This window comes from Plectropomus leopardus, chromosome 5 (assembly GCF_008729295.1).
Source record: "Plectropomus leopardus isolate mb chromosome 5, YSFRI_Pleo_2.0, whole genome shotgun sequence".
NCBI classification, from domain to species: domain Eukaryota; kingdom Metazoa; phylum Chordata; class Actinopteri; order Perciformes; family Serranidae; genus Plectropomus; species Plectropomus leopardus.
The window spans coordinates 6,222,436-6,248,243 of record NC_056467.1 but is presented as its reverse complement, the minus strand read 5'-3'; the positions used below and the strand labels follow the sequence as shown (position 1 = coordinate 6,248,243).

The following is a 25,808-nucleotide window of genomic DNA, read 5'->3' as shown; positions in this document are numbered from 1 at the left end:
GTAAATAAAATATAAATTTTGTATATATATCATTAACCGTAAGTTGAGATATTTTTCTTATTTTGCACAATGAATGAATATATGATACATAAATATATTTTATATGAAAAACGTGCATCCCAACAATATATACGCCTAGGGTATGAAACAGATGGTGAATGCTAATACTCTGACAGAACAGTGCGTTCAGTTTATTTACTATGACAGTAAATGTGCCTTTTAGGTGTGCATGTATTCGCCCACCTGTCTTTGGCACAGTGACCTTCTGATGTTGTGATCTGTGGTCCGGTGTGGGGGGAGCATAGTCTATGGAGGGGGGGTGTGCAGGAGGCAGCAGAGGGAGGGCGCTGTGCAGACGCCATATATGGGCACACCACCGACTCTGCATCGCTATTGGCTGTGGGCCTTATGCAGCTGCTTGTCAACAAGATGGCCTTCCTCCTCCTGCCGTTTTGACACTGATTATTTTGGTATCCACGAGAACATACCGTAAAAGCTTGTGTCACTTTTAAATAGATAGTGGGAGAGGGACTGCACAGAGTCCTAACAGGGCGTACAATCAGCTAGACTTTGTTCTGAGAGCTGACAGGCGCATGAGCCTCGATAGCAGCCATCACCAGACAAGGTTGATAATAGAAAGTAGCTGCTGGCTAATGTCGACGTTAGCCAGCGAGTGAGCTAGCTTAGCTACGTGGACACGGATTGTTAACTCGTGTCACCTGCATTTCACCAGACAAACTGGTTTGGTTAAAGGGGAAATACAGCGAGCGAGGGATCACTTGTCATCGACCATCTGCCAGTCAATAAGGTTGTCTGTGGACATTAACGCTGTTAAGGTGAGTAAGCTAGCAAAATAAAACGTTGAGCCTTTTTTTCTCTCTTGTTAGCTTGCTAGCAAGCGCTGTCATGTTATTATGCAGGTAAGTTATGCTATCTAGTTAGCAAGCTACTGACGGATCCGTTTACTTTGTGTAATTACTCATTTATAAATTACATAAGGTATTAAAGTTACTACAAGCGTAGTTGATAGACCTAGTTAATATGTAACATCAACAGTGTGGAAAACATACCTACTGTTTCATAACGACGTAAAGCTAACTGTATGCTAGTCGGGTAACTAACCAGCTAACGTAAGTGGTCAAAGACGGTCCACCAGACGTTCAAAGGTGTTAGCTACAATTAACAATAACAAGCAGATTAATTGTTGTTGCTGCTGTTATTTATGTTATTTGTGACACCACACTTGTTGGTTGTCAATGGAGAAGTTGGCTTCATTTAAGATAGTTTTGTAGGGTGGTAAGGTTATCTAAAACAGAACCAGGAAAAGTAATGGTCAAGTGACCCGCAGGCCTTAGTTTTGGACCAAGAAATTTGACTCAAAACATATCGAGTGACTTACCATAATATTGTGTGTTTTGATAATGCATATGCGAAGAAAGGTATAAAGTCATTGACATGTTGTCAGGTAGTATTTAGCAGCCGTGAGGAAATGTGTACAAACGGATAAGCCAGGACGTACAAGTCCACAGTGAATCTGTTTTGGGGACAGTGTCATAATGCGTCCTAACGTTGTCATTGCTATAAAATTATAAGTTTTGTTTAAAGTAGACTACCTCCACATAGAGTACTGTCCGATGTGATATCGTTAGGCAAATTATGATTTTTCCCCCCTCTCCTCTCAGATGTTGAAGCAGGATAATACCCTGTGTTGACACAATGGCCTCTGTGATTGTGGTATCAAAGCTTGCATCAAAGTCTAACTTGTGACGATGTTACAAGCACAAACGCGCAGATGCTCCCACAGACAGCCCTGCAGGACAGTCAGCCACTCTTCCTAGGTGTCCTCTCAATGTAATAATGTTCCCGAGCTGACTGCTGGAGTGATGCACTCAGCTGTATTGTGCTGTTGACAGTTTGCAGCAAAGCTGGCCTGCTGGCTGTGCTTCTGTTGCATTGTCTTCGCAGGCACACATGCAGAGAGGGAGATTGAGCTAAGACTTTTTGGCATGCTTCTGTATTATCATTCGTCAGCTTTTGGCCGCCTGACTGAAATGCTGTGAAAAAGAGTGCAGGAGGGCTGGCGGATAGTATGAGGCAGCTTGGTTGGAGTGATACTGTTTTGTGTTTATCAGGCTGACTTTTAGCGTGAGCTGTTAACAACACAAACTTTTAAGTCACAAGCTTTGAAATTGGTACTTCTTTTGTTAGCCCAAGGTGTTAAATCTTAAATTAGCATTTAATAGGGATGTGGTACACTATGTGTTGCACACACCTACCATAGTGAAGCCATTATCCTGATGAGAGTGCATGCCAAACGGCTCTTGATTTGTATAGGGAAATGACCCAGTCCAGCAGAAATCCAGTTTTAATATCATGGGACAAATCTGTCAATCACTCACTATGCTTAAAAGCAGGAATTTGTGAACAGACTGGTGCATTGTAAACATTTGTGTATACGTGTAGGAGTAAGTATTGTGTGGATTTTCACATTTCGACTACAGCAGTAATCCTTTAGCATTTCACTCAGACAGAACAGTGAGTAAGCTACTTGTGTACGTGGAGATATTTTTTGCAATGTTAGAAAGACGTAATCAGAATCTCCCAAATAGGAGGGATGGTGTACTCTGTATTATTGACATGTCATTTATCATCTAACATCTATCTTATGTCAAAAAAAGCTTTGTAGCAGCATCACTGCATACTGTAATGCAGAAGCAAGTCTCTTCCGGTTTACCAGCCCTAACTACTGCCTACATTTAGAGCCATATAATTCAGTGTCTGTGTGGAAATAGTTAAGTGTTAAGTAATATATTCAGAATATCATCATCCTGTTTTGACAGTTAGTTTGTCAGACAGCTTGGGTACCTAAGGATGCAGCCCCGGGCACTGTGGTGTTGCTTTGGTGTCACTCGCTGCCACTGTTCTTGGACGGGATTTTGAAGGATTAGGTTGATGCAGAAAGCTTAAAACCAAACCCAAGCCTTCATTTGCAGGAACTGTTTGAAATTAAGAGAAAAAAGTCAAAGTAGCTCAGTACTAACTTAACCCGACTGGGGAGTAATGTGGAGTACTTAAAACGAAATGAAAGATGCTGTCTAGTAGGACTGCACAATATAAGGGTAATATGTGATAATGTTAAATATTGCAACAATATTTCCTGCAATAAATAAACAGGTATTAAAGTACTAAGTTCTGCCTTTGAATTGCTTAAGAATAAAAACCAATGACTGTCCAGCTTACCTAATGTAGAAGTCCATGGTATACGTTTGCAGTCTGAAATGCATCAGAGGGACTTTGATTGCAAGTAAAAAATCCTTTATTTATACATGGATGAGCAACTAATTTTTATCAAGGTATAAAATTTATACACTGATTAAAAACTGTTTAAGTCAAAGTGCCTCGAATGCTTTTCTGACCGCCAACCAATACCACACACTTCTACCGTAAGTAAGCTGGACAGACATTGTTTTTCATTCTTATGTGACGTCTTGCCCTTTCTTCAAAGAGCACCTGATTTTTTTTTTTAATATCACCAACACCAAGTTTCTTAACCCAGTGCAGCACGCCCTATTTTTTTAATTCACAACAAGTTGTTTGTTGAATTTTAAAAAAAAAAAAAAAAAGGAAAATTGTCCTAATGAACGACGTGAACTTAACTCAAAAGGCATAACCTAAAAAAGTGATAGTTGGGCCTACATTTTATAGTGCAATTATACTACTGAATGTTTTATTGTGGTGATGATGATATAAAAATTATGTATTGTGCAGTTCTATTGTATGTGACATTTTATGTTAAGTATTTCAGAAAGACATATTTGACAAGCATCATGATTTCTGTGTATATATTACATTGTTTTGTTTGTTTTTTTGACAAGCGGGTTTCTCACTCACAGCAGCTGTCTGACAGGCTTAACTGCGGCATTGTTTGTATTGACTTGAAGCATATTTTAAAGAGCAGGCTGATAGCAGCTTTTTCAAAACGCCATGCATTGCTGCACAGAGAAGATGGATGCTGAAAATGTAGCAGTAATTTTAAGACATTGTCATCAAATCTCTGTAATCGCTCATATTAATTACCAGTTAAACTGATCATAAGATAGAAGAGTTGTCGCTGATCTCTGTATGTTTGTTTTCAGATGACGCCTCCAGCATCAGACATGGTTTTGATGACAGTCTCTGTGACTTTGCTGTTCACATTTGTTATGGAGTTAAAGATCAATATCTCACGAAATCAATAAAAAAAACTTTGCAAAAACAGTTAAATTGTGTGTTGATCAATATTGAAAATTAGGGATGATCATAGAGAGTTGACAGAATGGAGTTTGAACCTGCTGAGACTTACAGCAGCACCCTGGCTGTGAGTGTCCCACTCCTTGCCAAATGTTGGCTGCACTGCACAGTTATGCTGTTTGCTAACCCACAGAGCAGGAGGAGGAAGAGATTTTTTCTCCAATTTCGTGTAGATAAAGGACAATGCAAAAGACAGTATTAGATGTAAACAGTGTTTTTAGATTTATCTTCTGTAGTCTAAAAAAATGAGAGCTAATAATTCTGGTTAGTAGTTTTAAAAGGTAGGTGTGTGTGTGTGTGTGTGTGTGTGTGTGTGTGTGTGTGTGTGTGTGTGTGTGTGTGTGTGTGTGTGTGTGTGTGTGTGACTGACTTTGTACTGAAGCACTGCAGTGGGCAGACTGTCTCTCTTCTGGCCTCTCTTATAATACCATCCAATCTGTTATGAGAGGTGGATTGCATGATGCAGTGAGAGGGAGGAGGGGAGAGGAGCGGATGGAAGGAGGCAGAGAATAAAAGTGGTAAAGAGAGAGAGAGAGAGTCATAAGGGGACATGGAGAGAAAGGTCAGTAAAAATGGTTCACCAGCGTTTTTCTCACAACAGTATAATCTGCATGCTCTTAGCTGAGTTGTCGCCGTGTGATTATAGAGGAAGCATTTGAACTGGATCACCACAGTGTGTGGGCGGTGTTTGCTTTTTGCACCTCTCTGAGCTATTCCATTAGTTCAAATGTCCAAAGCACCACCCATTCACTGTGTCAGGCAGAGAAGCACAACAATGACCTGTTTCAAAGCCTGGGGGTTGAACAAGTCAGGTAACTAATGGAAAGCTGGCTACTGTGTCGTCAAGAGGATGCGTTAATTACTGTCATACATACAGTACATACAATCATACATTGCCTTACCACAACAGGATTAAGGATTGCAGACAGTCACCGCACCCCCAGATGTACCAGGAAATCTGTTAATTTAGCACTGCATCAGAGGACAAGTTAATTCATGATATATGGAGATGCTTTCATATAAAAATCTCAGCTGAGCTGGCAGCTGGTACCTGTAGAGGCGAATGAGAGATGGGACTTGATTGTTATAATTTACAGTGAAAGCGAAGGACTTCTCAGGTTGTTAAACAGCTACACATTCTTTTTGTTGTACATTAGCACAAGGCCTCTTTTGGCCAAAATACATATAGTGTTTGATAAATCCAAGTAAATACCAATCTAACCTATATCACACAGTGTATTTCCTCTGGATGTTGTGCTTGTCAACACGGATTGGGTCTGATTTTGTGGCTTTCTCTTAAATATATGCTGCTTGCAGTCTGGCACCTGGTTACTAACTTTCTATAAAATCCCAGCTTCACCTGTGTGTTATTTTGAGGAACATCCCAACCACAACAAAATTAGATGAAATAAGCAAAATACAGGTATAGGGAAGATATATACACCAGACACACTTCTAGGGGGTCATAACTTTTTGTTTTCGTTTTAGGGGAATTGTTTTAGAATTGTATATAATGTATATTGAACTACTTGAACGCTGGAGCAGCTTGTCAGTCTAGGTTTCTGCATCATCAGGATGTTGTATTTTAATTGGTGAATGAGGGTACTTTTAAGTATTTATCATTCATACTATCATACTAGTTTAGTGATGTTTTGGGGTTTTCTGATACAGAAAAGTAGCGTCCTATCCATTTTAATCCTATAATACAGTTTAGACATTTAGGCTAATGTGTAAAGTGTAACTTTAAAGGAATCAGGACCGACAGGTGAGGTGTAGCTGTGGGTTTAAGCTGTCCTGAGATGCAGAGGAGGCCACCAGATCAGCAGTGAGCCAAACATGTTGCTCCATTGCCACTTGTTCCCCTCCTTAAGTATGCCGGCACGTTCCTGGCAGCTCCTACAGCTGGCATAGCTGCACAAGCACGCTGGTTGGACTAAAGGCTTTCCCCTCTAGCCTGTAGCATAGGCTTTTTGGCAGGGAGAAAAGGGTGAGGACAGGCGGGACAGCTACAGCAGCTTCACTACTACCCACCCCCTCCTGCTGTTTGCTAAAAATAGGCCCGGCATATGCCTGCATGCTCCTCCCTGTGTTGCCTCCTATTAAGCAAGTCCTCTTTGAAGCACTGAGATGCAGGAGAGGAGCAGAGGGAGAGAGGGGAGTCCATTTGGAGCTTTTTGTGTTCCATCTTTCATCCCTTTCATCTGCAGGCCGCAGGCACCAAACCTGAAATGGAATCCCTTTAATTTGATTTAGAGGCTCCAAAGCGGGGAGATGATCATAGTACACAGTAGAAAATGTAATTGCTAATTGAGTTTGGGCGAAGTAGAAGGCCGGACAGTCGTGATGACTTCAGTGAGTAGTGTGATGATAGTTCAGTTCTCTCCAGTCTAGTGGCTGGGCCTTTGGTATGCTGTGCTGTCTGGGTTTCACCTCCAGGCAACTCAGTACAACCTCAATTGGTCATTGATTATCTGAACTGATCCCTGCACGGACGAGCAGTTGATAAGGACACATACACGCCAGTATTTCCGCAGTATTCCAAAAAAGACAATATTCTAAATTTGATTCGGTCATATAAACTGCATATTGTGTAAATCTATTCCGATTAAGACATGGTATATGCCGCTATTATTCAAGTTTTAGGAGCATTATTTAGACATGAATACCGCACATTTGAAATATGTTTATCAACAGGGGTTTTCACCGCAGTTTGCGACACACTGCCTCACGTCTGTGCGTTGTCATTGATATGTTGTACACAAACCAACATCACCAACAGTTTGCAAAGCTATGCGTCAGAGAAGCATGCAGAAGGAAATCCCACAATTCTGGTCAGAAGAAGACACAAACCTGCTTTTAAACTTTATGAAAGACTTGGATATCATCAGGTTTTTGGATATGGGCAAATATCACAGCGCTGAACTTTAAAGAAGGTGAAGGAAGGAATGAGAGAGTTCAACAAGTCCACCACTTGAAGGAAACTGAAAAAATCCTATTTTGATGCAAAAAAGCAAAATGACCAGTGGCTCCAGCTGTTCCACCTCTCAGTATTTTGACATGATAAAAGCCATGTTAGGACACGTTAGTTAAAGGATGCACGGCTGCATGTAAACGGCAGTGTTAGTTGAATATTCATTTTCATTAGACATGTAAACAGCTTTGTAGGTATACCGTATTGTTTGGAATAAGGATAAAAATTGGAATATTTTATGCATGTCAACATACTTGGTGTTGCTCACTGTGCTGTTTCTCTCTTTTCTTGAATTCCTCCCTCTCCGCCTGTACACCACCCTTTCCTCTCATCTCTCCTATTGATGCAGGTTGTATGCCCAGTGTTGCTGCTGACCTCAGTGACAGACAGTGCCCATCAGGTTGGCACTGGGACAGAGAGCCGACGATGAGAGCTCTGGCTCTGGGTATTTGCTGGCCAGCATAGATGTCGATATGCCCCGGTGGTCCGCATCCTGATGGACCGAGACACCTTCTCCCACATCCGTCTGTGGTGCCCACGCCCCTTTGGCACCTACTCCCAGAACAAAGCTAGGAGCCCAGGCTCGGGGGGCAGCGGTGGAGGCGGCGGTGGGACAGGGGCCCCCTCCCTCTGCAAGGCCGAGCCCTCTCCAGGTGCCAGAAGGACTGTGGACGGAAGCGACGATGGAGGGATGATCGTGGGTGTTCAGGAGGAGAATGGAGAAGAGGAGGATGTGGGTTCGGAGAACACTCCACCCGAACCTGAGCTCGTCCCCACCTCCCTGGCACAGAGCCAGGCCCCCCCACCTTCTTCGGCCCCTCCCTCTCCACCCTCTTCCGGGTCCCAGATGGAAGATGGCCGCGTGCTGTTAGACACCTGGTATGTCATTAAGCCGGGCAACACCAAGGAGAAGATAGCGTTCTTTGTCGCACACCAGTTCAGTGGAGCAGGCCAGCCCAGACCCAGCGCCATGAAGGTAAACAGCTGAGACAAAATCTGCTGTTTTTAAGAGATTTTTGTTTGATTTTGTTACTGAATTATTTTCCTTCTCCGTAGGTCAAAGGTAACTGGGCAACGGATTGCAGTAAAGCCAAAAGACGAAGACGATGTTCCTCCTATGACCCGCCAACACGCTCCCAAGCCTCAGAGCCAAACCTCAGTCATGACTCCTCCTCCCTTGCGCCTCCTAGCCCTGATGAGCCACCTCTAGGAGGGGTGAATGAGACAGACCTGCTGTCAGTGGCAGAGATGGTTGCCTTGGTGGAGCAGAGGACCGCCATGGCCCTCCAGGGAATCGTGGCTGTTCATGGGAATCAGCACCAACACCAGCCCCCTAACTCCACCCACAGTCAGGGCCTTACCCCGCACCAGCACACCCTCCTCCGGGGCACGGTGTCAGACCCCACTCCCATTGTGTTTGTGTCGGACAGTTCAAATGGCCAGCCCTCCAAAGAGGCCCAGGAGCCATCATCTCCCATCCAGACAGACCAGGAGCTGGAGGAGCAGCAGGAGTCACTGAGGGTAGCCCAGGCCATAGCGCACTTTGAGTCCCAGAACCAGGAGAATCGGCTCCATCTGGGCGCTGGTCCTGGAACAGACTCTTCTAATCGAGACCGAGAAAGGGAGCGGAGGAGAGGAGGGGAATCTGGCGTCGTAACTCCTCCCCCGCCCCCCAGCCACAGTCATGGTGAGGTTAGAATAGCTTTCAGAGTGTCCAACCTGGATCCGCGGTCTCAGCTGGAGCCGGCTGGCAGGTCTCGCTGTATGTTTATGAGCTGTGGCGGCGGGGGGAACCAGGCAGCGGCCAGGTCCAAAGAGAAAATCACCTGTGACCTCTACCAGCTCGTCAGCCCCTCATCTCGAGACCCCAGTAGCCTGCTGCTTGCTGCCACAACTGCTGCCCCTAAACCAGATGGAGACCTCCATCACCCAGACAGGCCGACCTGTGGCAGCCCAGACCCAACGCAGGAGGAGAAGAAAGCTGCGGGTGTGGGGAGGGAGCGAGTGACGGGTTTCCACGTGGAGGTGGTGGTGACAGGTGCTGTGGACCAATGTGTGTTTTATGGCAAAGACAGTACAGAGAATGTGCAGGAGGAGACGGTGTGCTTCGCTATGCCCACTGGGGGAGGAGGTGGGGGGAGTGTAGGCAGCTCCACTGACCCTTCATCAGATGATCCCCCTCCTGGACAACTCTTCTTCCTTCAGCCCCCTCGGGGCCCAGAGGAGGATGTAAAAGGACCGGGCACTGGCAGTGGGTCAGGAATTTGCTCTTTGGACTGTGCCAACAATAACGGCCCCGGGACGGGGGTGGCAGTGGGCTCAGGGGAGCGGGCAGCTCGACCAGATTCTCCCAGCGTTGGGGAGGACTGTTCAGACCCTTCGCTGTGTCGCCTCTACCGCCACGTGTCCCACGACTTCCTGGAGATCCGCTTTCAGATTCAGCGCCTCCTCGAACCGCGCCAGTACATGCTGCTGCTGCCTGACCACATCATGGTCAACATCTTCAGCTACCTGCCGACGCGCTCTCTGGCCGCCCTCAAGTGCACCTGCCACTACTTCAAGGTGCTGATTGAGACATATGGGGTGCGGGCAGTGGACTCACGCTGGAATCAAGACCCTCTCTACAGGGATGACCCCTGCAAGCAGTGTAAGCGGCAATATGAGCGCGGGGATGTTTCCCTGTGCCGTTGGCACCCCAAACCTTACCACCACGACCTGCCTTATGGACGCTCCTACTGGATGTGCTGCCGGCGTACAGACAAGGACACACCGGGCTGCCGTGTCGGGCTTCATGATAACAACTGGGTCCAACAGCCTGCTGACGGCTCTCAGCCCATACGCACCAAGAGGGAGGACAGGAGGGAGGAGGCCAGGTAGAGAGGGAAGAGTGCACCTCACACATAGCAACTCTTATCTCCTCCTGCTCCTGTTCCTGCTCCCTCTCATCTCTGTTCAGACAACGAACAGGAGAAAAGAGAGCATTGCAAGGAGGAGTCTGCACTCCAGATTTGTTTTGTTTTTCTTTGCTCCAGCACTCCTTTCTTGCCCTCAGTGGAGGGAAGTCGAGAGGTAAAGAAGGAAGAGAGGTGTGTCAATCTCCTTGCCTTTTGTTTTCAAGCCCTCCAGAATCCCTCTCTCCCCCACTGTGCTCCAGAGTGGCACCTTTTAAGAAGTTTGCATACCAGGGTTGGGGTCCCCTCCTGCTGCTGTCAGCCAGCCATCTCTCTGCCTCTTACTCATTCGGGTTTCTGTCTAACTCCATACATACATACATGGTTTTTAGGTAATTCATGTGAAAACTTTGCAGTGTATTTGATTGAGATTAGCATTCATAAAGTGACGCATAGAAATGTATTGCCCTAGAGCCTGCTTACTGTTCCCAATACTCGTTCTATGTTCTGTGTCGTATCACAAACTTCCATGTTAGCTGTACAATGGTGCTTCGAGGAATGAGCTGTACCGAGTCCAACAGATGTAAAAGTTTATCAGTGGTGGAATGTTCAGCGTCGCTATAGAAATGTGATTGTATAAAGCAAACTTGATTTTTCCGTTGTACAAGATGCCATTTGTACCTGTCCTGCGCCATGAGTTTCTATTTCTCTGAATGTGCTGTAACGTTGTACTATGTTGATTAGTCCCCTGATAATGCTGCTGAAATCATTGCCTGTGTCGCCGACGTTAATTCTGAAATAGCCATACCAATGGTTAATGACAGGCACAGTCTCACTGGCTACTGAGACATGTTGGTGTCATTGTTTCAGAGTGGACCCTAACCTTGCTGACCAGCCATAAAGAGGAGCCACTGAGTACTTTCTGGTTTACAGAGAATTATGGGAGATGGACTTGACCAGTGGGATTGAATGGGATTAAAAGAGAAACTTGATGTCACTTTGGAAAGGCCTGATGTCACTTTGTATGGTTTGATTGACCTGCTTGTTTGCCATTTTTTTGTTTCCTTTTTTTTTTTGTTTGGCTGTGTTATTGGAGTGTGTGTCAGCGAATGTTTGCTGTTGTATTTTTGCTTTTATTCTTGAGGACTGTGTTCTCCCTGTATCAGTCTGTCATCCTACTCAACCTGCAAAGATGTATTTTTTAAATACTTCATCTTTGTTTTAACCCTTCCCCCAGCTCTCTTCCTTTCCTCCCCCTCCTCCGTCCTCCGATTCGGCAGAGGGCAGCGTTTGCCAAAGCCGTCATTCATGCTTCGAAGCGGGTGAAACCAACTACCACACACACACACACACACCGCAGAAACTCTCTACACCAGCTTCCAGCCTTAAAAGCCCCCTACCTCCTCCCCACCCTGCAGGAGATTGAGGCGTCAGATACCTCACAGATGAGCAAGAGTATTGGGAGTTGCACAGGACCCTGTAAGCGGCTAGATTTCAGATTCTCGATAGACTTCATCCAGCTCTACCGGATCCACCCATAACTCTTAGTGTGGGAGTGTAAGATGAACAGTGCCTGGTGACGGCTCTGACTCTTCATTCTTGGAAAAAAAAAAAAAACTCTCTTCTCCTCCCCCCTCTCCCTCGCTGTTAAACTCCCCCGCCCCTGCAAGCTGACAGACTGGACGTTAACGAACTGATGTGATGAATGATGCTGAAACTCTGCGTGGAGGTGGGAAGATGGTTGGGTATTCATGGGAGAATAGGTTCCAGACATGTACAATGCTAATGGGAAATATCTGCTTAAATAAAACAGAAGTGATGATTAAAACTGGAAATCAGAATCTCTACCTGGTTCGTGTGGTGTCTGATATGTCAATACCAGTGATGGCTTTTAAGCTAACAATTAACTGATTGATTAAATCGTTTGTCTTTAACAGTGCTAATCAAATCTTATCAGAGCTGAATACAATGTGACCAGCTGCCAAAACAACAGTTTTCAAGAGTATTTATGGGACAGAAAATCAAGCAGTACTTTGTATTTTGAGGGGTGAGAATCAGAGGGGCTTAAGTTACATTTGACCGAAACAAAAAAATGACCATACTTTATCCCCACTTATTAAATATTATTAATTTTAAAGATTAAATTCAAATGTGTGGATGACAACATATTTTATGAATAGTATTTAAATGCATTGAAAAGCTATTTTTAAGTGAGTGGGTGCTTTTTTGTCCTTTTGGCCCCAGACAGTGCAGTGGGTTTTTGATTTGAGAAGTATCCTTTTGGCAGTAGAACAGGCTCCAGTTATGTATATATATATATATAACTCCCATAATTTTAATCAACATTTTTTTACCTTAATGAAAATTTTATGCTTGATTAAATGACTAAGCACAATAAACAACAAATCAGAGCCTGACGGGAGCCAGAGAGAATTAGGGTTGTATTGGACATTTATCCAGAGTCAGAGCAGCCTGCAGGCCCCGAGTTTAGAGAAGCAGGCTGGAGTCTGAGAGGGAAGTAAAGAAATGTACTACTGCCGATGGCGGGTAGCAACAAAATGTTTTAGCCACCTAAAAAAAAGTCTATGCTCTCATCAAGCTATCAGTCTCTCTGTCAGTCTCACTAAGTATCGGCGGTGAAAAACCAGTATCGGTCGACCCCTAAATTTCAACTAATCGTATCGCTTTAATACTCTCTGGGTGAGGTTCATCTTCTTCATTGTTCTCTTCAGCCAAAGTTTTAGAAAGGGTTGAAAAAACTTTTTAAACAAATCTTTGAGCTATTTGAGATTTTATTGAGTAATTTATTTATTTATTTTTTTTACCTGGCTTCCAAATTATACTTTGTTCTTCACACACCTTTTATTTCAGTGCTGGAAGCAGGCAGAGATCGACTTGTGATTGAATCAGCGTGTAACAGTATACAGTAATGGCATTCTAACCTGATAAAACATTTTTAGACTGCATTACACACGCTCTTTAAAACGATAAACGCAGGGGAGTATCACAACCCTTTTTAGTAGTAAACTGACTGCGAATTTTGAACTTTTTAATTGTGACATCTTTGATTTGCAGTGCAGTGACAAGAAATTTCCAACAGGTGGCAACACTTTGATTTTTTTTTTTTTTTGTACTTAATCATTCCAAAAAGGAAAAAACATATTTTAGATACTGACACCTTTTTTTTAAAAAATTAACCCTTTGAAACCTGAGCAAGTTGCCTAGATTTCTTTCAAAATCATGGGACGCAGGCAATTAGCCACAATAGAGGAAGTGACCCAAAAATGATCAAGAAATTACCAAAAAGTACAAGAAAATGACCTGAAAATTAATTAAATAAAAAACAAAAACAACAACAAAAAAGTGAAAAAAAAATAATAAAACTAAAACTAAAAACTGGAAAAAGTGCTGTAAAAAGTATTGTAAAAATTGCAATAATTTTGTAAAATGATTTTAAATATTTAATCATGATAATTATAAATATATTTTTCCCCTAGCTGTTTTCCCTAGACATTATCCCTATTTTTTAAAATTAAATATATATTTTTAAAATCCAATTCTCACCAAGTTGTTCATTTCCTTTCCTCCGTGTTTCTGAAAGAATTCACACCAACTTGCCTAGAGTTCAGAGGTTTAAATACTTAAAGTACTTTAATACTAAAGGCATTTGAAAGAAGCACAAGAAAACTTATTTCGCTCCAGATTTCAAAGGGTTAATAGGACTGTTAAGCGTAGTAACCCCACATGAAAACTGCTACAGCCATCATTATGAGAGCATTAGCATCCACAGTGTACTTCCATACCGGGTTCTCACTGATGTCAGGCAGCTTCTCTGATGCTTCAGACGTGTCTTGCTCCTGGGAACCGCCGCCGCCCCCGTTACCCCCGCCACAGAACCGACCAACCAGGAGACAGATACCAGACTTTTCTTCCTCTTCAGCCACTGAGAGGAGTAAAGATGAGTTACTACTTTCTCCTCAATCTGTCTGTCTCTGTGTGACTTTGTAATGTCCTTTCTTTCTTACCTGCAGCACTGGTCTCCCTCATCCTCTCCTCAGCCTCCCTCCGGGCTCTTCTCCCTTTCTCTTCTAGCTCCCAGTCCAAATCCTTCCTCTCCTCTTTGGAGTGACGCAGGCTGAACACCAGGCGATGGAGCTAAAAAGATTTTATAATTTAATAAGACGGCAGGACAGGCACCATTTGTCACTTTCTCTTAAAAAGCTAGCAAGTTTTGCTTAACCCTAATGTCATTTTAGGGGTCTGAAATTACTGTTTAACAGCATAGAAAAAAACCCTAAATAATCTTTTTCAACCAGAAGCTCATTGACTTTTCCTAGAATGACCCCAACATGAGAAACAGAGAATCATTGCCTTTGAAAGGTATGTCCTTTCATATTTTCATGAAATCTGTACATCTGTACACCAACAGGGTCAAAATCTTGTCTTAAGGGCCATTTTTGTCATGGCAGTAATAAAATCATTTTCATACCACAAAAACGCGCGTGCACACACACACACACACACACACACACACACACACACACACACCCGCTCTCCCTCAAACTCACCTCGAGCGACCTACATCTGCAAAGTCCATACACACAAACTTACATACTGTCCTCATTGTGCAGTATAATATGCTATGTTGCTAAAGACTATTATTGATTTCCTATAATAAAATGCATTCAAAACTACTACTACTACTACTGCACATTTCTTCTACTTTCTTAGGCTACACAAGTGATATATTTGGCAAAAATGTGTTTATACCTGTGCAGTACCTTTAACAATAATAATAACAATCATAATAAACCTCTATTTTAGGAAAGAAAACAACTATGAAAGGTGTGCTGAAATAAAAACCAGTGGATTCCACTGATTAAATGCAGTCTTTGTGCACTGTGAAGAGGGAAAATCTAGATATTCACATAGTTTGTGATGAATGGCAGGTTGTTTCTTCATGCAAAATAGATTTGGGGTTTAAAATTCAGTCAAGCTTCTTTATTTTACAGGTTTAGTGAAGGCGGGTCATTTTTGACCCTTAGGAGAAGTGGTGTATACATAAAGTTAAGACAACACAAGGGGTAAAATTCAGTTGCAGATCAGGGCTCTGATGTTGAGTAGAGCATCTAAGCCACTTACATGCTGATCCTCGATGGGCTCGGTGCAGTAACTGACCACCAGCACCAGCACTGACGTACAGAAGAAAAGTATGATGGCAAAGTGGAGGTAGTGGATCCCACACACCAGGAAAGGGCAGTTAGAGGGGAAAATACAGCTGCCAGAACCGAACCAGAACTCAGGCAGCATCCGGCACAGACCCATCACCAGGCCGCCGATCAGGCCCCAAAACGCACCCTGGAGGCGAAGGAGAATCTAATGTTCAGATATGATGCCACCAGTATCTTCATCAAGGGTAATATGATTTAATGTTACCATCTCACCTTTTCATTGACCCTCTTCACAAACACTGCCAGGAGGAAGACTGAGGCGATCGGGGGAGCCAGATAGCTGGAGATCGACTGGATGTAATCAAAAAGCTGACCGCTCTGAGCCGCCCGCACCACTGGGATCCAACAGATACTGACGGCGACGATGCACAGAACCCAGACTCTAAAGAGGAGAGGGGAAAAAGATGTGCGAGATGGGTGATTTTTATTATTATTTTTAAATTCAGTTAACCTTTAACCAGTAAAACCTCTTGAGATGAAAAATCTCTTTTTGATGAGTTTACTGGCTTAGACAAGCAGAAATATCCACCTCCAAAACAACAAAACACAACACAGAAAGAACACAAAATTAAGTTGCCACAAGGAAGGACTAAAAAGTATGTTAATGTACGCTATGGGTAAAACATAAAAACAAGATAATTAAAAGGAGGCCTAGAGGAGCTAATGAGTGCAACTGCAGACATTTCCACATAAATGGAGCTGTGATGCATCCAGACTTATCCATATTTATTCACAGCATCATGCATTCATACACTTTGGAGTAACCTCTGAATCAAATGGTCATCTTTTCCCCTTTTTTCTTTTGCTTTTTAGACCGAACAAAATAAAATTAACACAAGTTATTAAGATTTTTAGCAAAAGTGTTAAAGGTTGGCCGAAGCAAAGTTTTTAAGCATTTTTGACTATTTTATATTGTCTTTTAGCTCAGTGTTGTAACTATATGTAATATTGATATTTATTATTATTTTTATTTTATTTTATTTTTACTGTAACTGTATGTTGTATTTCTATGTAATCTTGATGTTTCTTTTTTTCCTCTTTTTACCATAACTGTTATTGTACACACACTATTGTATGTAACCTTGATATCTTCCCTTTTTTTACTTCTTTTTCTTTACTAAAAGTCGAACTAGGTACAGGAGTTAAAAAACAAGCAGCAGCTATAATCTCTATATGTGAAACATCGTTTACGACAGCTTGTTTTTAACATGTGGAAGTTGTACTATGTTAATTTGCGTTGTCCCCATCAAATATATAAATAGATAAATAAAAACTTACAGATTTGTTTCTCCTCATTATATACAGATTATACACTTTTTTTCTTTTCTAAAAATGTGTGTTTCCAAAAATACAGAAAAAAACTAACAGGTCATGGAAACAGTCCTTTTTTTTTGGGTTGTGCAGAGCAAAGTGTCGGAGGATAATGGGTGTTTTTTGTATCATCTGATCCTCTGATGTTCACATGAATCTTTGCCTGACGAAGACCTTGTAGATCACAGCTTAGCATCATTACATTTTTAGGCAAAATCCGGTGTGCCAACCATTTCTCCTTTTTCGTAGTGAAAGTCGTCCAGTCACGTATAGATGGTGATCAGCCAGCACAAGAGAAAGGTAACATTTGTTTACTCTGTCAGCATCCGTTTACCTGCCCACAATAAGGAGCTCGCGCTCGGCGGCCTGCGGTCTGATGCGAGTCCAGATGTCCATGGTGAACAGAGTGCTGCTGCTGTTAAAGATGGAGGCCAAAGATGACATGAGAGCGGCCAACATCACAGCCAGCATCAGACCTCGCAAGCCTGCACAGAGAGGTGACAGAAGACAGGGACAAGACCAGAGGACGCTGGACAAAAAGGTAGAGCGTTCTTGTCTTTTTGAAGGTAGTCATTTTTACTGGTTCTTACCATTTGGCATGACTGACACCACCAGTTTGGGATAAGCAATGTTGGAGCAGCCCACCTCGGTCCCACACACACTCTTACACACCTCTGGGACGACACAGCCGACCTCATCTACAGGAGGATGGAAACACACACATACACACACATTGTAAAGATACAGATTAGTTTCTCTAAATATAAGTCGCCCTAACCCTTTTTTTAATTGATACATTCGTTTTTACTACATATTATGTACATTTATATTTTTCTATCCATATTTTTTCTCATAGTATCACTCACTTATTCTTATTTATCTCTTTACTTACTTTTTTTCCCACTACATTTATTTCACTATTTTTTGTTTTTGCTTTTGAACCTTTTATGTTTTGGCTTTGGTCTTTTGACACTTACGGTGGTATTGTAGAGTTGTATTTCCTGGTATCACGTGACCTGTCAGGTGACCCATTCACACTATTTATGGGCTGTTTCTCTGTATCTTGCCATGTCTGAGGAAGGGTGACTGCCCAAAACGTCACGTGTGTGGAGGTATTTTTCCAACTAATTTTTGAGATCATCAAGTTCTTCTGTAGTGGAATTAACATCATTTTATGCATACACAGATGAAGACATAAAATGCAATCGTTTTCAGTGTATGCAATATTCATTCATTGTGCAAAATGAGAAAAATACTTCAACTTCGGGTTGATGCTTTGTACATGTTCACGTTGTCATTTAGAAAAATATATATCGGTTTGTAAATTGGCCGAAATAAGCATGCTGGCTGATTCCAATATTTAATTTTAAAGCCAATATCTACCGATACCGATGACCTGCGGATATAATCGTTCTTCGCTACTGAAAACTGTCAACAGAATGAAATTTTTAGAGGAATAAAATTGTACTCTAAGATGTTGCAAAACCCTTTAAAACCCTAACTGTTTTAACTTCCCTCAAAAAACATGGGTAGAAAGCAGTGAGCAACTTAACAAGAAACAGCCCAGAAAATAGCAGGAAATTAATTATATTAAAAGGAAAAAGAAAAGAAAAAAGCGAACAAGAAAGTCATCTGAAACTAGACCAAAAAAAAAGAAAAGTAGAGAAAAATACTAACAAGAAGATGACCTACCGAAAGCCTAAAAAAATAAAGAAAAAATTAACTTTTTTGTGGCAGAATTTTAAATTGTATGGTTACAGTAATTATATGTTTAGCTTTCTGGACATTTTCTTGTCACCTTTTACTAACTTCTTGCAGTTTGCGGGACATTTCTTGTCAAGTGTCTCATTGTTTCCTTAATGAAAGAAATCAAACCAATTTGCTCAGTTTGAAGGGTTAAAAAGCTTGTGATAGGCATCTCAACACAGCACAATAATACTGATGCCAAGGGGTTAAAGTTTAGAGTTTAAGCACAGACCTGGGAAAAGGACCCTGCTGATCATGCCGGGGAACACCATGAGGAACATCGGCAGCAGTTTGAGGTAGCCGCACATGATGCAGCCGGCTTTCACGTGGGTCAGACTACGAGCTGCAAGGCACCGCTGGACTATCACCTACAGAAATACGACGGGACGGATTATTTTGTGCCAGGAAAAGACCAGAGACATTTTCAAAGAGCAGTGATGCATATCTATTTGAGGTTTATAGCGTTGATAACTGGGGTCTTCAATGTTTTTCAGGCCATGGATCCTCTTACTTAAAGAGAGACAAGCAGGGACTCCCTACAACACATATTATTCAAAAGTTTGGGCGTCCTCTGGCTCAACTGGTAGAGCGGGCGCCCCATGTTTAAAGGTTATGTTCTTGTTGCAGCACCTGCATGTTTGCGAGAATTTTTTTTTTCTGGTGCTCCATTTTCCAAGTTCCAAAAAGATGTTTTTTCGTGTGTGAAATAGAGTGAAAAAAATTCTCGCAAAAAAAAAATTCTCGCAAAAATTTTTTTTCTCACAAAACAAAAAATTTTCTTGCTAAAATTTTATTTTTATTGCACAACAAAAAAAAAATCACTCTATTTCACATGTGAATTTTTTTTCTACTTAGAAAATGGGTCAACAGAAAAAACATTTTTCTCTCTTGCCCCTCTCAGAGCTTCTGTACAACAGCCCCCCCTCACCCCCCTTTCCTCTGCAAAGAAAAAATCAGAGTTGCACTTCTCTGAACATTTCCAGGTCTTCTCTTGTTGCCTGTAGCTGCTAAGTCAGCAGCAGCTGTAGCATGGTTAGGTATGTTAGTCACCTCTGCACTTTGCCCGGTAGTTTTTAGTTAGAAAGTTGCAAAACGTCCCATTGTGGCTCTGAAGAATGTCCTTATATTCGGAATAATAATATAGCTAACTGGCCAATGTTTTACTTGCTCACCTCAGTTTTACGCATGATATGGATAGCTCACATGACTGCAAAAGGAATCATGGGTAATAGTTAGCCTGTCGTTATGTTGTACATTGTAACATATTGTTTTTGTTTTTGTTTTTTTTAAATAAATAAGTCGATTTAACTTTGCTAATTATATGTTAATGTTAATGTGTATTTTTAGACATAATAATAATAATAATAGACGTGACAACTTAAATAGAACTAAAAACCTACATTAGATTATTAGGTTTGTGTTATGTAGCTTATGTAGCTTTCCTTATATACAGGTATAGTAAACATGCTTCAATATATGATAAAAAAGGTCAATGAAAGAACATTACAGTACACCTAACTGCATATTATCTGGATCAAAGGGACAAATTAGGTAAAGCCACTGCACCCACTGCAATATGGTTTTGAATGCAGTTTTCCTCCTAAAAAGTGCAAATCATTATAGCGTAATAACTTTAACTTTGGTAACATTGGTGAGATAAACAGTTTCAAAGTCAGAATATGAAGCTAGTTTTTCCCCTCAGTGTGAGATCTGCAGACTTTGCCATGTGACTTTTTTATGCATTTGCATATACTTTGCACTTTTACCTGTTTTAAAGTAAAGAGTTTGTTCTTTTATTGGCATACAACCTGTTTTACATGAGATCATTCCTTTAGCAACTTATCTGCTTATTCATATGGTTATTTCTCTTCCACTTGCACCCTCAAATGTTTTTTTATGCATTGCTTTTTTATTATTTGTGCTCTAATGTTCTTAAATGTTCTTAATTAACTGAACCAAAGCTTTTCAGCAGACAACTGAGTGGGATATTCACCTGGTCGGTACACCAGTACCAGCCTCCCACTATAGCGATCCCAAACAGCACTCCAGGCCAGGGCAGGTCCCCTGTGGTGGGGTCCCTCAGCAGGCTGAAGGCGTCCTGTCTGGGCGTGTAGCAGTGAGGTGAGATGTTGTAGCGCTGGGGATCCATGGAGGAGAAATTACTTGGCATAGCAGCGCTGTATTTGGCCAGCAGAGCGCTGTAGCCTCCCACTTCAGCAAAAGCTAGATGAGAAAAGTGAAAGTTCTTTGTCATTTAAAGGGTCAGTTCAGACAAACTACAGAAAAGACAGATTTTCTGCAGAGTTTGATGACACTCAGTTTACCTCTGGATACCATTTGAGAACCTTACATTCGACAAGCAACACAGCATGGTTTGGATATTTCTTTTCATAAACACACTGTAGTCTGCGCGCTTTCTGCTCAGTTTGATAGTCCAGAGCTCTGTCCTGACTGAAGATATGAGTCAGCTGCTGAGTCAGCACTATCATTTCAACGCATCACCAATTCACAAAAGGAGGTGGCTGTTTTTTCCTCCTCCACTGGTTTCTCCCCCGCTTTTATCTCGCCTGCCTCCTCCTTTGACTTTGTCAGTAATCTACACCAGGATTAGAGCCATATATATATTGACTGTGTGAAAAAAATCAATGAGGTTGCAGGAGGTGATTCTTGTTGTGTCGGCTGGAGGTGGAGAGGACTGTGGCTGTGCAGCGTCAGCATGCTGTACACCGCTGCAGAAAAATAAATGATTGCTGAATTTAGTTAATCTCTTTCCTGCTGCGAATTTTCTGGGGAGGGACACAGACAGAGGTCTGAGGGGACTGACAGAAGCCAAGAACAATGAATTGTGTGTAGAGTGAATGAAAACATGTATTGGAAGATTAAATACGACACTGTATAATTTGTACTTACAGAAGCCGGTGAGGACCAAGGCCCCGACTATGATGACAAAGGTCTGAACTGTGTCGGTGTACATCAGAGCAGCCAGGCCACCTGAGAACACACATTCACACACCTTAATACTACTTACACTGACAGAAATCTTGAAATCTTAATTTAAAGGGGGTCTTCAGTGATTTTGTAGTGGACTTCCATGAAGTTGGGGGACTTGCAAGAGATAGGTATAAAAAAGAATAGCTGACATCAAAATCAGCAGATAGTTACATATCCTATTTTGGGGCCTTAATAATGGTCAAGCTCCAAAAACACTACATCTCCCACAATGCAACAAATAGCATCTTTTCATAAACCCTCTCTTCCCTAAAAATGACAGATTTTCTGTTTTTAAATTGTAGTTTTGTGAGCCTAATGCATTCCATTCAAAGTCAGAGGTCGAGATATTCTGACCTCCTATGAGAAAAAGTACAATGGAACGCCACAAAAAGTCGGAGTTCGTACTTGTGAACTCGGGGCAAATCCATGTACCCCAACTTTAGTGGTCTGACGTCACACAATAATTGAAGCATCCGTGGAGGCCACCGAGGCACCATTGTTGTATATTTGCGTGTGTTTAATTAAAATACACTTACTGTGATATAGTAAAACCTGTTCTGCATGTAAATTGGTGTCAAATAATCAATATCGCCTAGTATAAAAATGCTGTAAAATAAAATGCAAACCGGCGTCTGTTACCTTATGCGCAGTTTTTCCTCTGTTTCTCTCATATGTGCAAAAGAGAGCAGCGCCGCTGATGGTGCAATTGTCCATGGATTAGCCACAAAAACACGAGTTTGTCATTGTCATGTTTTTTTATTTACGTTTGGTGTTGTGCACTTGGAAGTTGGACGTCAGACATTTCACCTGGGAAATTCCGACCTCGGATTTGAATTGAACGTAGCGTAAACCAAGATAACACTGACGATGTCACTATGACATTGTCAGTGTTATAATCTCAAATTTCAGAGTCACGGAAGACATTATTCTACTGTTTTCACAGATTAACAAAAAAAATCACTTGAAACAAGAAGTAGCTTCTATTGTATCATGGATAGAACTGATCAGGACACACACACACACACACACACACACACACCTGTAACAGTGTACAAGGCTGTTATTAACAGCAGGGTGATCACAGCCACATAGATGTTCCACCCTAACGCCTGCTGGATAAACACAGCTCCTGAAAACATGTCCACCTGGAGAAAGAGAGAGAGATGGAGTGAAGGAATGAGGAAGGAATAGATTTTGTGTTCTTGGACACGATGACTCACCGAGATCTTGGTGAAAATGTAAAGGAACAGAGAGATAACGGAGAGGTAGAGGCTGATCCTGGTCCCTCCGAACCTCTTCTTCAGGTACTGCGGCATGGTGATCACCTGCAACACAGCACGTGTCGCACAATGACAAAATGACAATGACAAAAAGCTGAGTAACACACTGAAATTTAGACTCACACACATAAGAAACGCTCTTACTGTGGAGGCATCTAATATTTATGTAAATGCAGTGATTCTTCCACATTTGTTTGTATTGTTGGTATCAGGCACATAAAACAGCCTCAAAACAGCCTTGAATCATTATATAAAAGGGTCCTTAAGATCCATGATAAAAAAAACACATCAGCATCACCACTGTCATAGACTCACCAAATCTAATATTTTAAATTTTGAAAATTTGCTAATGCACTCAAATCTTTGCTTACTCTTTAAAATCATTAATAATACTGCTGCATTAATAATCCTCCTTTTCTTTTGTAGCCATAAATCGGTGGAGTACTCATGTTTGTGAGTGTTGGGGGGTGGGAGGTTTTAGGATGCGGGAATGACTGTGCTCTGTTAATTTCATAATTTTATAGCTGCATTTTTCGGTGGGATATGGGGATAATAATGTTTGTAAAATTTTATGAATTAAAGTTCTCCATTTCATTTTATCAAATTCTGTCATTTATGTTTTTGTTTATTCCACCAACCTGCCCAGGGACTACAGGTGGAAAATAACAGCTCTGCTAGAAGCTGGTACAATGCAACTCTCCTTGTTTTGTATAAGGTTAATGTTTTATGGTGCACTGTCCCTATGTAAATAAAAGTACATTACATTACAGAAGTAGTCCCATCACATGGCATTTGTTAACACGTGTTGATGCTCACAGTGGATGTGTGCTGAAATGGCCTGAACTACTTACCCCAGCGGTGAGGTAGACGGGTACAAACAACCAGCCCAGCAGCAGCACGATGAACAGAGCCTGATGCATTATGTAAACAACACACAAACGTGACATGTTAGACCCTAAAGGACAGTGCATCATCGAGCAATGCTGGCATGGAATTCATTTATAAGTTTATTTATTTATGAAAGTAGTACAATATATATTCACATAAAGTTAAGATTGTATTTATTTACACAAGGAATAGCGCAGAACACTATACATGATGTATACTTTTTAAGATATGAAACTGATTTTAAGCTATTTATCTGGTTTTTCTTGTGATTTAATCAAAAAAATCCCAGATATTTTATTTTCTCAACTATTAATGAAATAATTAATAATTAAATAAATTATTATGTAGAGCTAATGTAAGTATTAGACAGTCTTTGAGTTCATATTGATTGTTTTGTGTTGTATTAGTGTTGTAATATGTGTATGTTATGTGTTTACGTAATCTAATAAATGAAATATTGCAAATGAAATTAATGGAGATCCAAGGAAGAGAAGCTACTGTAAAACAGAAGCTAATGGGATCTTAATAAACAAACAAACAAATAAATGACACCATCCAGGGGTGTCCGGTGGCTCAGTGGATAAAGCAGGCAGCCCATATATGAAGGCATTGTCCTTGCTGCAGCGGCCGTGGGTTCGATTCCACCTCATGGCCCTTTGCTGCATGTCACCCCCTCTCTCCCCTTTCACACTTTCAATCTCCTATCCTATCTAATAACAGCAAAAATGCCAAAAAATAATCTAAATAGCACCATCACCCAGTCAACATTTGGCACAAATGTATATAGAGTAATCTTTGCACCAACTCAGTGTTTTAAAATGGTAAATAATAGCGTTGAACTGCAGAGTTGTACAAGCTTTGAGTTTGTAGAGTGACTTACATTCCACTCGAACCCTCCCACAGCGATGCCGCTGGCTGCCCCGGTGCCCGCCAAGCCCACAAAGTGACCACTACCAATGTTGCTGGCAAACAGAGATGCACCAACCTGCAATTAAAAAAGAGCGCAGAAAACCAGAAGCCAATCAAAACCAAACAAATTCCAGAAAAACTTTGATTTTGTAACTCTTATAAATATGCTTCACGATGCATTCGTGTCTGTGTGTTGTGCATTTCTGGTTATAGTCTTCATACTGTATGATATATGCAACTTTGTTGCATATTAAGATCCTAAAGGATATGACTGGTGTTTGGACAAACGTTTCCTCACCAACTTTCCTACTATAACAAAGAATGAATTCACTTTAAAATACTACTTCTGCGTATATTTTTTTGATAGAAATCCCTTAAAGCTGTAGTTGGTAGCTTTTATAAAAAACGTTTTGTCATATTTGTTGAAAATTCATTATTCCACAAAGCAGTACATGAGACCGATAATCTGTGAATAAAGTCATGTTCCTCTACATCCTCCAAAAATCACAGTGTACTGCCGTCAATTCTAGCAAATGTCATTTGAAGCAGGAGGAAGAGGAGGGACATGCTATCTTTCTCATATGACAAAATATGACAAATATATATTTTAAAAGATATTACCAACTATAGCTTTAATTTGAACCAGTTGGCGCACTCTGGTGGACAAACTATGAACTAATTTTTCAAAATGACATGAAGAACATCTGTATCATTTCTGTGCTGCATCTTCCTATTATTGGCCACCATATCTAATAATAAGCTAATTAAGGGCTATATAATTTTAAATCTAGCTCTATACTGAACTCACCGGCCACCAGGTCATAGTGCGCCCTGCCAGGAAATATCCTCCAACTGTCCCACGATTGGTCCGAAACATGGCCTAAAAGACACAAGACAATACAGTTATTCTCAAAAACCAAATGAAATGTTACTTGTATCTCCTTATACGTGTGACAGACTTTTTTTATGGTGATATACATTTGTTATCCAGTAATTATAATCTCCCCATGATTAGACTGTCTGTTACACACACAGCAGCACTTACCCAAATGCCCACACCGATAACCACCATGAAATATCCAACAATGACTGTGATGTCTGCTGGGTTGTTGATGATCACTTTATCTGACGAGGGATTCTCCATCGCTCCACTTCTACCTGAATAAACATTATGCATCCTGTGCCTTTGATTTAACTCCCTATATGAGGAAGCTTGTCTTTGAATTATCTGCAGCTTAGGTTTTATACAAAAAAAAAAATCACCTACATTTACAAAAACACATAAACGCAGAAGTCAATA

At 41.4% G+C, this 25,808-nt stretch overlaps 2 protein-coding genes across 2 annotated transcripts; one reads left to right on the top strand and one right to left on the bottom strand.

Annotated features, from left to right (window-relative positions):
* The first annotated feature begins 443 nt into the window (after positions 1 to 443).
* Positions 444 to 11,993, top strand: fbxo46 (F-box protein 46). Its single transcript, XM_042486697.1, has 3 exons — positions 444 to 836; positions 7,611 to 8,237; positions 8,318 to 11,993. Exons 2-3 carry the CDS (start codon positions 7,758 to 7,760, stop codon positions 10,136 to 10,138), a joined length of 2,301 nt encoding a protein of 766 aa, XP_042342631.1. The 5' UTR covers positions 444 to 836; positions 7,611 to 7,757; the 3' UTR covers positions 10,139 to 11,993.
* A 1,864-nt stretch (positions 11,994 to 13,857) lies between these two features.
* Positions 13,858 to 25,714, bottom strand: slc5a2 (solute carrier family 5 member 2). Its single transcript, XM_042486337.1, has 15 exons — positions 25,554 to 25,714; positions 25,317 to 25,388; positions 24,480 to 24,584; positions 23,563 to 23,622; positions 22,652 to 22,756; positions 22,471 to 22,576; positions 21,351 to 21,431; positions 20,434 to 20,663; positions 18,673 to 18,808; positions 17,285 to 17,392; positions 17,029 to 17,179; positions 15,597 to 15,765; positions 15,295 to 15,510; positions 14,178 to 14,307; positions 13,858 to 14,095 (listed from the first exon to the last, which is right to left on the bottom strand). The coding sequence occupies exons 1-15, from the start codon at positions 25,683 to 25,685 to the stop codon at positions 13,878 to 13,880; spliced, it is 2,019 nt and encodes a 672-aa protein (XP_042342271.1). The 5' UTR covers positions 25,686 to 25,714; the 3' UTR covers positions 13,858 to 13,877.
* Between the last annotated feature and the right edge of the window lie 94 nt (positions 25,715 to 25,808).